Below are 14625 nucleotides of genomic sequence, written 5' to 3' on the forward strand. Positions count from 1 at the left end.
ACACTTTCAGAGCCCTGATCCCTTTCTTGGTAGGTATACGGGGGAAAATATGGAAAATTTGCTGACCCTAGTGACTGGGTGGTACCAATTATAGAATATTTAAAAACAATAACACGAAATCTTTACTGACTGATGCATAAGAAAAAGTCTCCCTCCTTTTTTCCCTTCCCTCTTCCCTCCCTTTCACTCCTTCCTTCTTGCTCTTTCTACCTCACCTCCCTCGCTCATCATAATAAACAAAGGTGTAAGCCTGACTCAGTGGAGATTCTGTAGGGTTACTGCCCAGAGACCTAAGACTTGATACATGTGATTTTCACCTCCAAATATGTATATACGAAAGATAAATTAACCTACTCTGAGTGATATTCACTAACGAATGCATACAGATTCATCAGTCAACTACTCACCCAGCCCCAAATTGCAATTCGTTTGTTGTCCACAAATCCCATTTTTGAAAATTGTCTAAAACACATGGAAAAAGTCCACAGATCAGTACTGCATTGTGTATAGAAAACTTAGATAAGGCACAAATGTGAAACCCTGCCATTTGTTCTCTGCTTCATTCTATTTGAGACTAAAAATTGCTGCCAGTAATCAAATAAACACCCAAGATAAATATCTATCATTTTAACCTAAGATCCAGATGAACATGGTTTACTTTCGTTGTTCATAAAAATTGTGTGTGTGTGTGTGTGTGTGTGTGTGTGTGTGTGTGTGTACGATTCACAGAAAACAAATCCTGGCAGTTTTTTTCACAGCTTTATATAAAAATTTGCAGCCCAGATGCACTTTTCTTTACATAATTGAATGTAAATCTCTCCAGATGTTTTTCAGTTTGGGAGAGTCTGCCCCTGCAATGGAGAAAGATAAGGGCATGAAAAACTTCTGAGTAGGGCTTAGAAATGTCTCTGGGCCCCCTACCTGAGAACTGAAACACCATTCTCTAAATAAATCCCTTCTTATGCTGGGTGTTGATTAGTTAGCTCAGCACCATGCACTCAATAAAAATAAATTTTTCCTTGATGGATTAAGAAGTCTTCTTTGCCACTAAACTGTGTTCAGAATTGGAATCCAGGTAAAGAAATAAGAAAAATGTTTTATGCACCTATTTCTTAATATTAGCCTGACATCAAAAGACATTTTTTTTTTTTTTTACTTAAAAATACCTGATAAATGAAACTCAAATTTTTAGCATTGTGGATGGTTGCAGACCTTTGCATTAACCTATCTTGATTTTGAGAGTCTTTGTGTTTTCACATAATGATATATGTCCTAGGTTGCCCTAAGGTAAGCAGTGTTAGAAAAAAAATTAAAACCGTTTCCAACTCATCTTTTCCATGTAAACTTTGTAAAATTGAAGGAGGCAGACATACAGCAACGTGCACCAGATCATTCGTGTATAAATTGATCAACCTTTACAAAGTGAACGTATCCTTGAAATCATGGCCTGTGCATGTTATCAGAAGCCTCTAAGGCATTTCTCTCTTTGCAAAGGGACAAAAGGAAACGTTTTTCTTTTATTGAATTCCATAAAAATTTCACTGAACTTTTTTGCCTAGTTTTTATCTTTATATAAATTGGATCTTGTAATCATTCAACAGTATATGCAATTCATCCATGTTGTTATATGCTTAACTCTTTTTAGTTGCTGCAATAGTGTGTTCCACTGTATAAACACACTACTTCTCATTACTTATTTAACTGGGGTTGTATATAGTAGATCCTCAATTTTGTAATTTTAGGACTTTCGTTAGTCAGATTTGAGAGGCCCTGGAAACTATGCCCTCTCTCACAGGGGAGCAATCTGGATAGATACATGTCTATTTTTAAAATATCAAAGCCTCACTCTTGAACAAACGTATCCCATTTATTCTAAATCTCTATTTTTTAATTGTTAAGGAAAATAGCTAATCATTAACTTTAGTGAAAGAGAATTTCTTTCACTCAGGAATCCCTAATAAATTGTCATCTCCTCTCTCCATCTACTTAATCATTCATGGATCCTTCTGCATTTCCTAGTCTATGATTTCATAACATCATTTTCAACCACCCTCCCAATTATGCTTCCCCAGACATCCATGCTGTTGGTTATAGAAACTCAAAGTTACATTTCCCACATACCAGTTGAATGTAATTAAATATAAGAGTTGGAATGAGACTGGCTTCAAATCCTGATTCACCTTAGCAAGGTACCTAACCTAATAGTCTCCATTTATTTAATTAAAATATGGGGTAAGAAAACCCACCTTTCAGGGCTTCAGCGACAATGCCTGTAGGTAAAGCACTTCCCATGTAACATGCATATTATGAGTAACCATCATTCATTGTTAACATCTCTTGAGTCAGATCACATCTGTTTATAGTCCCATAAGTGAAGAGCACAAGAATGAGATGTGGTTCATACTTATCAGAGCCCTTATACATAGGACCGATGATGGCTATGCTCCACAATTTTCCCAAAATAGCAGAGTCACCCTCATCCAGACTGTAGGAGCTACTCCTAGGACTTCATAGTTGTCACTGCCTGTGATGTAAATGTACACTGAAGTCCTCTCTTTATTCTTGACTGTGAAGGAATGGGCTTGGCTTGTTTAGTCAGATGTTTACTAGGGTACATTTATCCCTCAGTTTGTCCCCGAGTCTGATGAATTTTGAGTTTCTGTTCTTAGAAGGTGGTAGGACATATGCCAACTCCCTTTCTAGAGTCTCATACAGAGATGAATTTAGGAAATGCTTTTTTTTTTTAACTTCATATAAATCTATAATGTAATATATTTTTATCTAAACATAACATCTTCACTAAAACCTACCGTAAAGATAAAAGATTACAAATTCATCCCAGAACACTTTAAATTATTTACACTTTACAGCTTTAAAATGTAAATTTTAAAGGGGAAAAAAAATCAGATGACCTTTGACTTCATCTCCTAGTCACTCACCTGGCTGCTTCAATTTGATCTTCAACTTCAAATGTTCCCAGTCTTCTGTTGATTGCATGCATGATCTTATCTCCTTGGTAACCACTTCCTCTGCCATCAAAGCTAGCTACTATAATGTTTTCTGTGCTTGCAAGGTAAGTGGCCCAGTTGAGTCTGAAGACAGCGTCTGCTTTTTGACTACACGGGCCTGCATACCTATGAAAAATACCAAATTGTTAGCTTTCATGGTTTTCCTGAATCAAATGAGGAATGCTTACATTTCTCTTCCCCGTGAACAAGAATTGTGCATTCTTCCCAATCATGAGCCTGAAACTGTGCCAGCCTATGGGGTGTCCAGAATGAGTCCTCTAAAACTTAGCAATACAACTACCATGGTTGTGTATTTCCTTCAAAGATACTTGTCAGTTTTGTCTTTGAAGACAGTTATCAAACACAGACTTCATAGGCCAATATTTAAAAAGTAAACATAATCTTGGAAATTAAAGAAATAATTTCTCTAATAGTTAAGAAAGGGGAGTTGTGTTATAAAAAAAAAATGATGATGACAACAATAAATGCAGCTTTGGATATCTTTCCATCTCAGCTTACAAATACTCCTGGACTACAAGTTTATTTCCTTCTTTTAGGACTTGACTTCTGCATCATATACTTTGCATTTCCCATCCCATAGCACCCAGCACAGTCTTGCTCACAATGACTATAAATCATTGTGGAATGGATTGCAGTAAGAATGAATGCTAATATTTAAAACTTCAGAGGAAGAAACAGGTTGCATTGGAAAACGGGCATGTCATTGGGCATTCTATTTACTAGCAAGTTTAACTCCCTTGTATCTGCCATCTTCACAGGTTACAACTACCCTACACAGAGCTGTGTGCACAATCTCTGTAAAGCTCGTAAAGTGCTCTCTTTTCTGCTTGTTAATCAAGAGGAGCTCCTTATAGCTCATTTCAATTCATTTAAATATGTCATCTTTGCACCATCTACACGACTCCTGGACATGGATACTCTCCAATAGCTTATTCCCTCCCCAGTCCATCTCTCCACTCATCTGCTCACTGTCCCCCACACAGGATAGGACAAGTCCTGCTTACATACCTTTGCTAGTGTTTTCCTTCTACTTAGAGATGTCAGTCAAAAGAACTTTAGTTTTAAACAAAATACTATAACATTCTAACTTTAAACAGGAAAATGCATTCATGCATTTCTTGAGCAAGCAAACATTTTTTCACAACATGTGAAATGTCTTGCTCCTCTCAATTATATTAAATTTGGTAGATTAAGAGTTTGCCTTAATATTAGGTATATATCAAATTCCCTAACCCCAAGATTAAACAAGATTATTTTTTAAAGTAGAAAAAAATATATAGACCTTAAAAGAGGAAAAGGAAAATAACTGAAAAGAAATATGTATTAAAGTTAGCATTTTTAAAAACCTTTTCTAATGGAGATCAAATCATTACTTACTAGGAAGTCAAAGAAGATAAAAATATCACTCTAAAGGACGCTTTTTTAGCATTGGAGCTGAAGCCTAAAACAAATTAGTGTCACGAATGAACTGACTTTATTTGCTACAATTATTTTACTTGAAAAAAAATCAGATAGTGCAACTGGAATTTTAAAATACCTGTCTTTTCCTTTCTTTATGTTTGGTTTTCAAGAAACTGTGAATATAGTGCATCAAAGCTGTGTCTGATACTAGTATCTGTGTCCTCCCTTCCTCTCCCCACTTTTTTTTTCTTACTAGTAACAACAGAGACATTATGTCCCTGAGCTTCAATGTCTTTTCCGTATAATGGAACAACAGAACTTACTACATGGGCTTGTTGTGTGAATAAGGCAAATGATGCCAAGCACCCGGCATTCGGCAGTTCCCTGCACAAGCGTTGTTTCATTTTGTTTTTGATATAGGAAATGATGCAAGCCAGGACAGGAAGAGTCTGACATTATGGCATCATGGGTGACCGTAGGGCAATTTTAGAAAAATTAAAGTAGGGTGTATTCCTAATGATTATAAAAAATATTTTACAAAGCTGTCATATTTGGAATTCATATGAGTTCACATTCACTGTTCAAAGACTTGTGACTTCATAACTTTCTCACAGACTTAAAGTTTTTATAATGAACATTCTCCTCTATCACTTCTCTTCACCAAAAAAAGGAATAGAAAATAGCCGGCAGTAATATTTCAGGAACTAAAGGAAGAGAAACATGAGGCAGCCAGTGGGAGCTGGGGTAAGGGAACTGTAAAGACTGTTAATGGCCATCTCTTGCTTGTTAAAATGTCCACGAGGTTAAGGATGAAAATGCAGACTTAAGAAATCCTTTGAAATTCCCTTGGAGTTCAGAGAAGCAAAACAAAAGAAAATCTATATGCCATTATGACAGAAAAGGAGTCTCTCTCTTCTGTATTAAGAAGATGTGAGAAAACACAGGTTGAGTTTTGTGGCTGTACAATGAAAGCAGGAAATAGTAAACAGTGGTTCAGGAAGAGGGAAAGGATGCATTTGGCTCCATTTTTCAGTAAGCTGCACTGAGAAAAATATATATGACTCAATATTTCTAAGTTACTCCCTTCTCTTGAATACTTACACATCTAATAGTAGAGGATATTTCTTGGATTTATCAAAATGGGGAGGCAAGATCATCTGATACCAAAATTCTAAACAAACAGAAAGATTAATTAGTGAGGTAAGAAAAATTATTAGTACAGGATTTTGTTCCTCATCTCCCTCAGTAGCAAGTCATTTCTAGAGTTTAACAATTTGTTAAATGAGAGTAGAAAAGGAAAATGAACTGCTTGGATTCAGCACATTTTTAAGATATTACAACATTTTCTTTCAGGTTAAAACACTAGTTAATGTTAAAACATAAAGTTGTTTCTAATGTATCTATTAAATACATTGGTGCCTAGTAAAATAAAAGTGCATCTTAGAATTTCTAATGTTTTGTTTTTATGATTCTGTTCTTTGGCATCCGATCTACTGATCTAGTTTGTTTATGGCTTATGTTCTAAGTTTTCCTCCAAAATGTTTTCCTCTTCTTGAATTTCCTTGAAGCTGTTTAGGATTTTTAGTTGGCCCCAACTCTATTTTAGAATTCTGATTTAATAACATTTTTGTAATTCTTATTGCCATCCCAGACCGCAAATCTGAGTTCCCATTTTCAGCTCTGCGTTTCACAGAATGAGATCGGGTTTATATGGAGCAAACTGTTGCGTACGTTCTGTATGATCTCCCACGGGTCTGTTTCATTCTCTGTGCTTGATTTAACATCAGTTTAATAAAATTTGTCCCTAAATAATGAGTCAGTTTCCTTTGCTCCCAAATAAAAGATGAGTTATAAAAGTGTTTTTCCACATTTAAATAAAATTATTCCAGATTCAGGAGATTTAAACTGTAGGCAAAAAATTCTTATCTCTAGAGCTATTTTTATCTAACATTTATCTTCCTTTTTGTTTATGTTTGTTACAATTATTTTACTTGAAAAGAAAAAAAGATTTGGGAGTAAAATACATAGATAGATTTATCTTCAATTTATATTTTGCTGACTATTGTCATGCCTTCTGATTAAATGTGCTTATAAGAGCAAAATTTAAGTCTCTATTATAATTGCAGTAGAACACCAAACTATCAGTTGACCATGATACTTTTAATGAATATGCAAAATACATCATTTGATCTCTGCTTTGTTTGAATTGGCATTAGTTGATGGGAAGGTGTTTTAGTCCCACTTTTTTGGAGATGTACACTCTTTAGTTTGGGGGGTTCTTTCTATTCAGAGTCACGCCTTCCCAGCTCCCTCCTCCCTGACCTACCTTTCATCCTTCCTTTCTGTTCTTTGAATGGCTATAACCACCTCCCAATGGGACATCCCCATCCCCACAGCTCCATCCTACATCCTGTCTCAAGTCATCCGTCTACTAATGTGGCTTCCCTGACCTGAAAACCTGCAGGGGTTCCCCAGTGTTCATGACTGAAATAGAATGTCACATCTCAGTATTCAGTGCCTTCTGTACCAGGCTGTCAATGTTAGCTCTGGAAAACTCTAAGCTCTTGCCCCTCACATGTGGCTCAAGGGTCAGTAGCACTAGCATCACCTAGAAGCTTATTACAAATGCAGAATCCTGGACCTTCCTTAACCCGCTGGGTCAGAATGTCCTTGTTAACAAGGTCCCAGGTGACTCACATGCACATTCAGTTTGAGTGGCACTGCTCTTAACTGTTCTTCATGAGGATGCTATACTTTCCTGTGCTTTTCCTGATATTTAAAATTAGATGTGTTGAATCTTTTCTAGTATCCTAAATTTTTTTAAAGCCTAAAATGAATCAATCCTAATATAACTGATTCCTCCTTCTCATATAAGCTGTTAGCCTTGAGTGGAAAAAATAAAAAAAAAACAAACAATAAATAACAAGATTTTCTACTCAAAGAACCTCATTGTTCTTACTGGTCTCTGAATATAATCCATGATTACACAACCAGGCCGGGGACCACACTATGGGAGGTCAGGAGGGTTTGGAAAAATTCAAAATTTCTCTTCTGAGACTGAAGTTTCAATATTTTATAGCAAACACGAATTGTTTTATACAACCATCTCAGATATCCTTGATCTCTTTGGGTTAAAGGTGAAATACGTTAGGATGTCATTAAGTTAAACATACAATTAATACTAGTAGAATAATAGAGTCGCTAATGGGATAAAAGTGAACTAACGATAGAGTATGTTCTCCAAATCATTTCCCTTTTGACAGAATAAGTTTTATGTAGAATGATATTGTATTTTAAGACAAAAGGATATAAAACTAGTATTTCTTTTGACAAGACATTTCATGGAGAAATAACCTTCTAAATTAGATTTATATATAACAAAATACATATTTTCAGATCAAATTACTATAGTTAGAGTGCATTGGTGTTTCCATGAAAAGTACTGTTCCAAAGGAATTTAACTTACTTGTTTCATTCAAAATAATGAAGTCCAGTGTTTTGGAGGGCATCTGGACATTCTGCAGCATTTTATCCAAAGCTGAATTATCTTCCAGGACTCTCGGCCCTAAAGAAACACAGGAGACAGCAGTCATTCATTACAATGTGAAAAATGTGGATTATACAGTGCAATAATGAGCAAACATGAAATTCACTGACGGACTACACATACTTCAGGTTATAAGGTTTGTGTTCAACTCACTGTCAAGACACAAAGCCAAAGAAAATCACACAATGCTAAGTACGTGATGGTCTTATTGAACACATTTTCTTAAAAACGAATGAAGAGTAAAGTATGAAAAAATACCTTTATCATTCACACTGCTGTGTAGAGTATAGAGGGGCAGACCAGGACCTGTTAACACAATCAGGAGAAAAATGTTTTGGATGAATACTTCTTTGGAAAAGATAGTATACATGACTTTTCAAAAATATCATTTGTTACCATTTGACTTTGATGGAACATATAAATATTACAATGGATAAGAAGTTTAATACATATTAGCTGTTTCTCCTCCCTCCCTCTTTAAAATAGTTGCAATTTGAGAGTAAGAAGTATTACTGGAAAGGCACAGGGCTCAGTAGAATGAAGTAGGAAATGAATCTGTGCCCTGCTAGGCAACTTGGGCACATTATCATCTCCGAACTTAATATATTCATCCGCAAAGTAAAATGTGAGCTGACGTCCTTCCCCACTGTAAATCCGTGATCTCTCAGGGTTTTTCAGGCTCTGCCCAGGTGGGCTGCAGAGCCCTGGAGCCAGCCTCCCTAGCGAGGGATGGGTTTCCCCCCGCTGCCCCCACTCCCACGGAGTCCCAGAGCCAGGCGGCACATCTGCACAGTGCCTGACTTGGATAAGCGATTCCTTTCTGGCATGCAAAAGTGTTTTTCTCACAAGCCCATATCGTCACTATTTATCCCAACTGTGGTAGTTGCAGAGTGGAAGGTAATGTATAGAAAAGCTACTTTGTGAGCTCTTTAATTTTATGCGTTTGGATGATAATATTAATTTTTATACTGGGTTAGAAACACAGTGAAGGCACTTTCCATACCTGGGGATGAATCCTGGCTCACTGGCTCTGTGACTTAGGACAGCAGAGCTGTGCTTTGATTTCCTCATATGAGGAAATGAGGATAATAATATCTACTTGATAGAGATTTCTTAAAGATTAAACAAGATCTTGAATATAAAGCTTTTAGCACAGTGCTTAGAATAAAGTGCATGCCCAAGAAATAATTGCTAAAAACAGTCATAGTAAAGAACCATAAAGAAAAGCATAATAATAAAATATACTAGTGAGGGAAGACTCAGATAACTGGTTTGAAAACATTTATTTATTTTTGTGCTATGGACAGTTCTTTTCAGAATATCCAGATCCTTTCTCTCATTTTGAGAAGTAACCGGGCATACTGTTTAAAAGGAAGTGCTAGGGAGGCAGAGGCCTGTTTTGAATCCTGCTGTGCCTGTAACTCGCTGTGTGACCACCTGCATAAGTCACTTGGCCACTCCTTGCCTGGGTTTCTTCATTTGTAATTAATAATAGCAACAGCAACAGAAGATGGAGCAGTGAGCATGTTGAGTGACATGCACCAGCCACATATATTTTCTCACTGAAAGGGACGAGTGCATAAAATAATCATCTAAAACCCCACAATATGTATGTGTTTAAGACTGAAGTGCTTCTGTTATACACAAGGGTGTGTGTGCATGTGTGTGTGTGTGTGTGTTCGGTCTAAAGCAAACTATGCAAGTCTCTCAGTGATAAGGCGAAGAAAAGATTGTTTATGCTCACTACTTAAATGTGAGTGGAGAGAAGGGGACTTAGGTGATTTCAAGAGCTCCTCAGATTCAAAAGGAACAGAGGGAGCTGCTTGGAAGTGAGTAACAGCGGCGACTGCCCTCCCTCCCAGGGAGCTCAGACTTACCGGAACATCTCAGCTGATAATACTTCGCCTCTTTACTGAATGACACAGAATAGTACTGACACCTTTCCGGATTCAGCTCACAACTAAGGCATGTCACTTTTGTATAGTCACTAAGTTGGATTCTGTAAAACCAACAATGGAAATTAAGTGCTTGAAGAAAAGATAAGTGAAAAGAAGGAACTGAATAAAGCCATATTCTAGTTTCAAAGACAGCAGAATGCCAACGCAATCTTCAGGACTCTTTTTTTTTTTTTTTTTTTTTTTAACTTGAAATAAATACATGAATTAATAGTAACCTCAAACCTCCCATTGTTTGGAAATATCACAAAACATTGAATAAAGCCATTCTCTTTTGTGGACATGTAGATTGACTTATGAAGGAATAAAAAGTGCTCAATAGCATTACCAGGTTAATATTAGTTAGGACAAGGCAAAAAATAAAAATGGAGTTCAGAAATTGTTCGTCAGCTAAAATGACTCAAGTCAAGCTCTTACTTATAAAGATTCCTTCCTCCTGGCATTCCTTTATATTCATTACTAATGTAGTATCTGGGAAGAGAAAAAAATGAAATATATATTAATTATGTTTTATAAGAAGTCAGAGGCAATCCACCACACTCAGACCCCAAGCCTAAGTGTGCACCGAGCACGCGCACGGGTGCCCGCCGCCCTCCACCATTGCTTCCCCGGCCCTCACCCCCCAGAAGCCATTTTTCTCCGTCATCTCTACACGGAAAGGTCTTGTTCTTAAGAGACTAAAATATGTAAAACCAGGGATTTCTTCCTTAATTAGAGTGACAAGTAAAAATTCAAAAGAAGGCTTCTGTCAAAAAATAGGACTGGACAGTTAACCTGAAATTGAGACCCCACTCATTGATCCCGATTGCTTTATTTTCTGTCTTATAACATAAGCTACTAGACAGCAGGAGCCCCACGTTCCTGAGAGGCAGAGCCACTGCTGAAGAAGGCCTTCAAAAGCTACTTCGGGCGGCGGCCAAATTCCTCCGCGATTAGACCAATAAAGAATCATAAAAGGGCCTAAGATTCTAATGAAAAATAACACCCCCTTTTCTACCAACTCATATATAGCAGTTGACAGCCTCTGCAAAGCTTTTCATTTTGCAGAGAGTAAGGCCGGGACATGGACAGATAAAATTGCCTTTCCAAGCCTTCCAAAAAATCACTGCCAGTTGAAATTTAACAAAACGCCCCTGACTGCTAGTTCAGCGTTCCACGACGTTCAAGTAAAAGAGGATACAGCTCTTGTAATGTAAAGCAGGTAAGAGCAAGAGGTAGAGCTGCCTGGTGGCATGGTATCAAATCTGCTAAGCATATGTGAAAATCATTAAGGCTTCCGTATGTTAAAAAGAAAAAAAGTATTGAACACATTCCAAAAAGACTACTCTTTATTTGTAGGAGATTTTTTTCCTACTTCTGGGCAAAGAGGGCACGATTATGACAAGTAGGTTTATACCCTGTCAATTGTTACAATACTCACAGATAATCGCTGGTTAGAGCTTCTATCCCGATGACTTCCCAGGCTCCTTTTGTAATAAATGTGCAGTTCTAATGTGTTTTTTTTTTTTTTTTTTTTGAAAAAAAAAAAAAAAGATTGATTCGACACTCTCTCTGTTCAAAGTGGAGGATTAAATCATTTATATCAGGAATTCAAATAACCTTGGATTTTCTTGTTGGGTTTCCCCACCTCGTTCCACATTACACAATACATCACTGAGGAGTTTAAATTAATCTGATTTTTATACACATTGATCCGCCTTACCAAAAGATTTCCACATCAAATTGGTTTCCAAAAAAAAAAAAAAAAAAAAAAAACCAGAGGTCAACATGAAATAAAAATTATGTAAGAATACTCACTTTTTTATTTATTTGAAAATAACAAATGTGTCTGTAACCTTCTTCATTGCTGATGATCTTGTAGAAGCTATTACCATCAGAGGTAAAATGAGGTTCCGAAGGCCTAAACTAGAAAATAATAGAAAACAAAAGAACATTAAAGCACAGGTCTCATCTCAGTACCAACTTTAGTTTTAGAAAGTCCTCTCCAATACCTATGCTGAAAAATCCATGCTCCATTTATACGCCAAATTAAAATTAAATTAAAGTGCCTCAAAAAGAAAATTCTCTTTCTATAAAATGTGAACAAAAACACCATACTCATAGATAATTTTTGTGAGCAGTAAATGAGAGAATGCATATAAAGAGGCTTGTAGAAAACAATAAATAGAAGTTGTTGCTGATTTGGAGACATCTTTTCTCTATGGATGATAACTATGACTTCTGGTTGCAAGCACCTGGAAAATAGCATTAACCTTTCAATTTGGAGCAGTAAATTTCCTCAATGTCACAAATGTGCTCTCTTGAAACAGACATATTATTTTTTATTGTTTCAGGTTGGGGGTGGTTTGCAATTTGGGGATATTTTTCTTTCCTGTTTTTACACATATTTCTTTTCGAAAGTCAGACTTAGTATTTAACCATTTCTGGACTACATACTATAAGGAATGTCTGTTGTATATTTCATAGGAAAAAATTCGTATATTTTTATTATAAGCCTTTTCATTTTGTTAAATATGATCAACAATTTACAAAAAATATTTGTATAGAAATATAGAACAAATTTCCGTTTTTTTACAGTTCAATAAAATACAGTACTCAGAACATAATGCAGTTTAAGTAGAAGAGAGTCTATCCCAGCCTGAAAGGAATATGTTGGTTTACGATTTTGATTTCCTAGCTACATTTGAGAGCAGGTAGGAGATGGTCTTTTAAAATTGTTGGTTCACTTCGCCCTCGATGTTTCCTCTCTCATCAGCTCCCATTTTGGGAAGGAAGAAAATTGCTTCCCTCTTCTATTTAGTGATTCAAAGCGAATTCATTTATGGAGCAAGCTGAGGCGTGCGGTACACTTGGTGTTCTCATTACAGAGCTTTGAAACACATTCCCCTCTCTAGACCTGTGTTCACAGCCTTATCTTTTTAATACATTTCCCTGTTTCCCCTGGATGGAGTTGTGCCTAGTAGAAATGTGTGAAAAGTGGCATCTGTCTGGTTAAATACAGAGAGGAAAAAACATATTTTTTTCAAAGAGTCGTGAGGAAGTGTAGCGTGTCTCTTGCCATGGAGGAAACCACTTTTCATGTTGGCAAACCTCTCCCCTCTGCCCAATCAATGCCTGAAGAAAAAGGACGTGTGAATGCTGCCGGAGCTCCAAGCCCAGCTGGAAGGGGTTGTCTTCTTGGACTGGGGACCTCACCTCTATGATCCAAGAGGTGTAAAATCTTTACATTTTGGGGGTCACTTTATTTCCCTCTTAAAGGGGGCTTAATCGAAGTGATCATAAAAATTAAGTGAGATTCATTCCTCATCTACTATGCAAGGCGACATGATGAATGGAGTTCCTTCATCAACTCATTATATTCCATGGTCATCGCAATCTGGGTGGTAATTCTGTACAAGGAGTATATAACTCAGTGGGACTGAGAAGCATGACAAGTACCTAAGGGTCACCACACTTTCCTGGATAAAGCTCTGCATCTGGATGCCTAATAAAGCATAAGCCCACGAGTATTATTTCCTCCAAAGAGAGGTGCTTAGTGGGCAGTGTGTGGTTGCTGCTGAATTTTTTTGCTGGTTGTAGTCACCTCTCCTTAGGCATCTGTGCACGATGGGGACAGAACGTATGTTTTCTGTCTTTAAAGCACATAACTTCAAATGTGAGGTCAACGACCACATTGGACACCTTGGCCGACTTTCAGCCATGGTTACCCTTTAACTCACTGGGAGCTACAATTTGCCAGGAGTGCGTTACGTTTTGTCTGCTCTGATTTTGATTTTTCACTTGTCCCCTTACTTTTTCCAACTGTGTGTGTTATATATTCTCTACAAAAAGATATCTTTATAGGGAGCATTCACAAATTTTGAGAAGTAAGTTAACTAATATTGCTATTAATAACGTATCACTTAGAGCCCTAGTTTTGAATAACTGCATATCAAATAGCTGAGTAGCTGACTCATCCATAAAACCCCACAACTTATAATACTTACTCTTCCAACCCAGCCAGTAGTACTCGTTTCAATGTGTTGCCGTGCCTAGGAAGGGAAAGACACAATGACAGCGTTTCAAAGAGAAATAAGATGAAATCTATAGCCATAATTTGTGGTAATATAAATAGAACTGTACTTATAATAATTGAAAACTATATCCATTCATATATTTCTATTTATGTTAGTATTTTTCAAGTCTTTACATTAGATCATTTGCCTCTCTTGCCAAAAGTTATATCCTGGGTCCCTCTGGAAGCTCCGCTGGTGCTTTAAATCCAGAATGCACAGAACTAAAGAGAATTTCATTTGTTTTCCTCTGTCCCACCAACCTGTTCTACTCCTTCATTCTTCTTCTAGTTAGTGGCACCTATTCACCCAAGCTGGAGACCCGGGGGTCATTCTAGATTCTTGCCCTCCTCATAGTCACCTCCTTCAGCCCCTGTCACCTAGTTCTTTGACTTCATTGTCCTTCTCTTCTCTACAGCTAAGGACTTTGTTCATGTCCTCAGCAGGTTGCCTGGGGTCTGTTGCCAGAATCTCCTTGTTGGAGATCCTGCTGCTCTTCTCTGCTACATTAGTTAGCAATAGATAGGCCTGTCCCATTGTGATACTCTTTTGTTTAAAACCTTGAAACAGCTCCCCATTTCTTACGAGATAAGTCCAAACTCCCAGAATGGCACCTTAGCCTTTGCCTATATCTCTAGCCT

At 37.1% G+C, this 14625-nt stretch overlaps 1 protein-coding gene across 4 annotated transcripts in view; it reads right to left on the reverse strand.

The window, feature by feature from the left end:
• DPP4 (dipeptidyl peptidase 4) overlaps positions 1 to 14625 on the reverse strand; it is an 85234-nt gene that overhangs the window by 16605 nt on the left and 54004 nt on the right. For all 4 annotated transcript variants that reach the window (NM_001039190.2, XM_015110130.3, XM_077956053.1 and 1 more), the window contains 10 exon segments: positions 408 to 462; positions 2940 to 3134; positions 5532 to 5601; positions 7897 to 7995; positions 8236 to 8283; positions 9855 to 9976; positions 10350 to 10403; positions 11353 to 11420; positions 11730 to 11837; positions 13919 to 13963. In NM_001039190.2, the coding sequence (NP_001034279.2) occupies positions 408 to 462; positions 2940 to 3134; positions 5532 to 5601; positions 7897 to 7995; positions 8236 to 8283; positions 9855 to 9976; positions 10350 to 10403; positions 11353 to 11420; positions 11730 to 11837; positions 13919 to 13963 (864 nt within the window).

Source organism: Macaca mulatta, chromosome 12 (genome assembly GCF_049350105.2).
Source record: "Macaca mulatta isolate MMU2019108-1 chromosome 12, T2T-MMU8v2.0, whole genome shotgun sequence".
NCBI lineage: Eukaryota > Metazoa > Chordata > Mammalia > Primates > Cercopithecidae > Macaca > Macaca mulatta.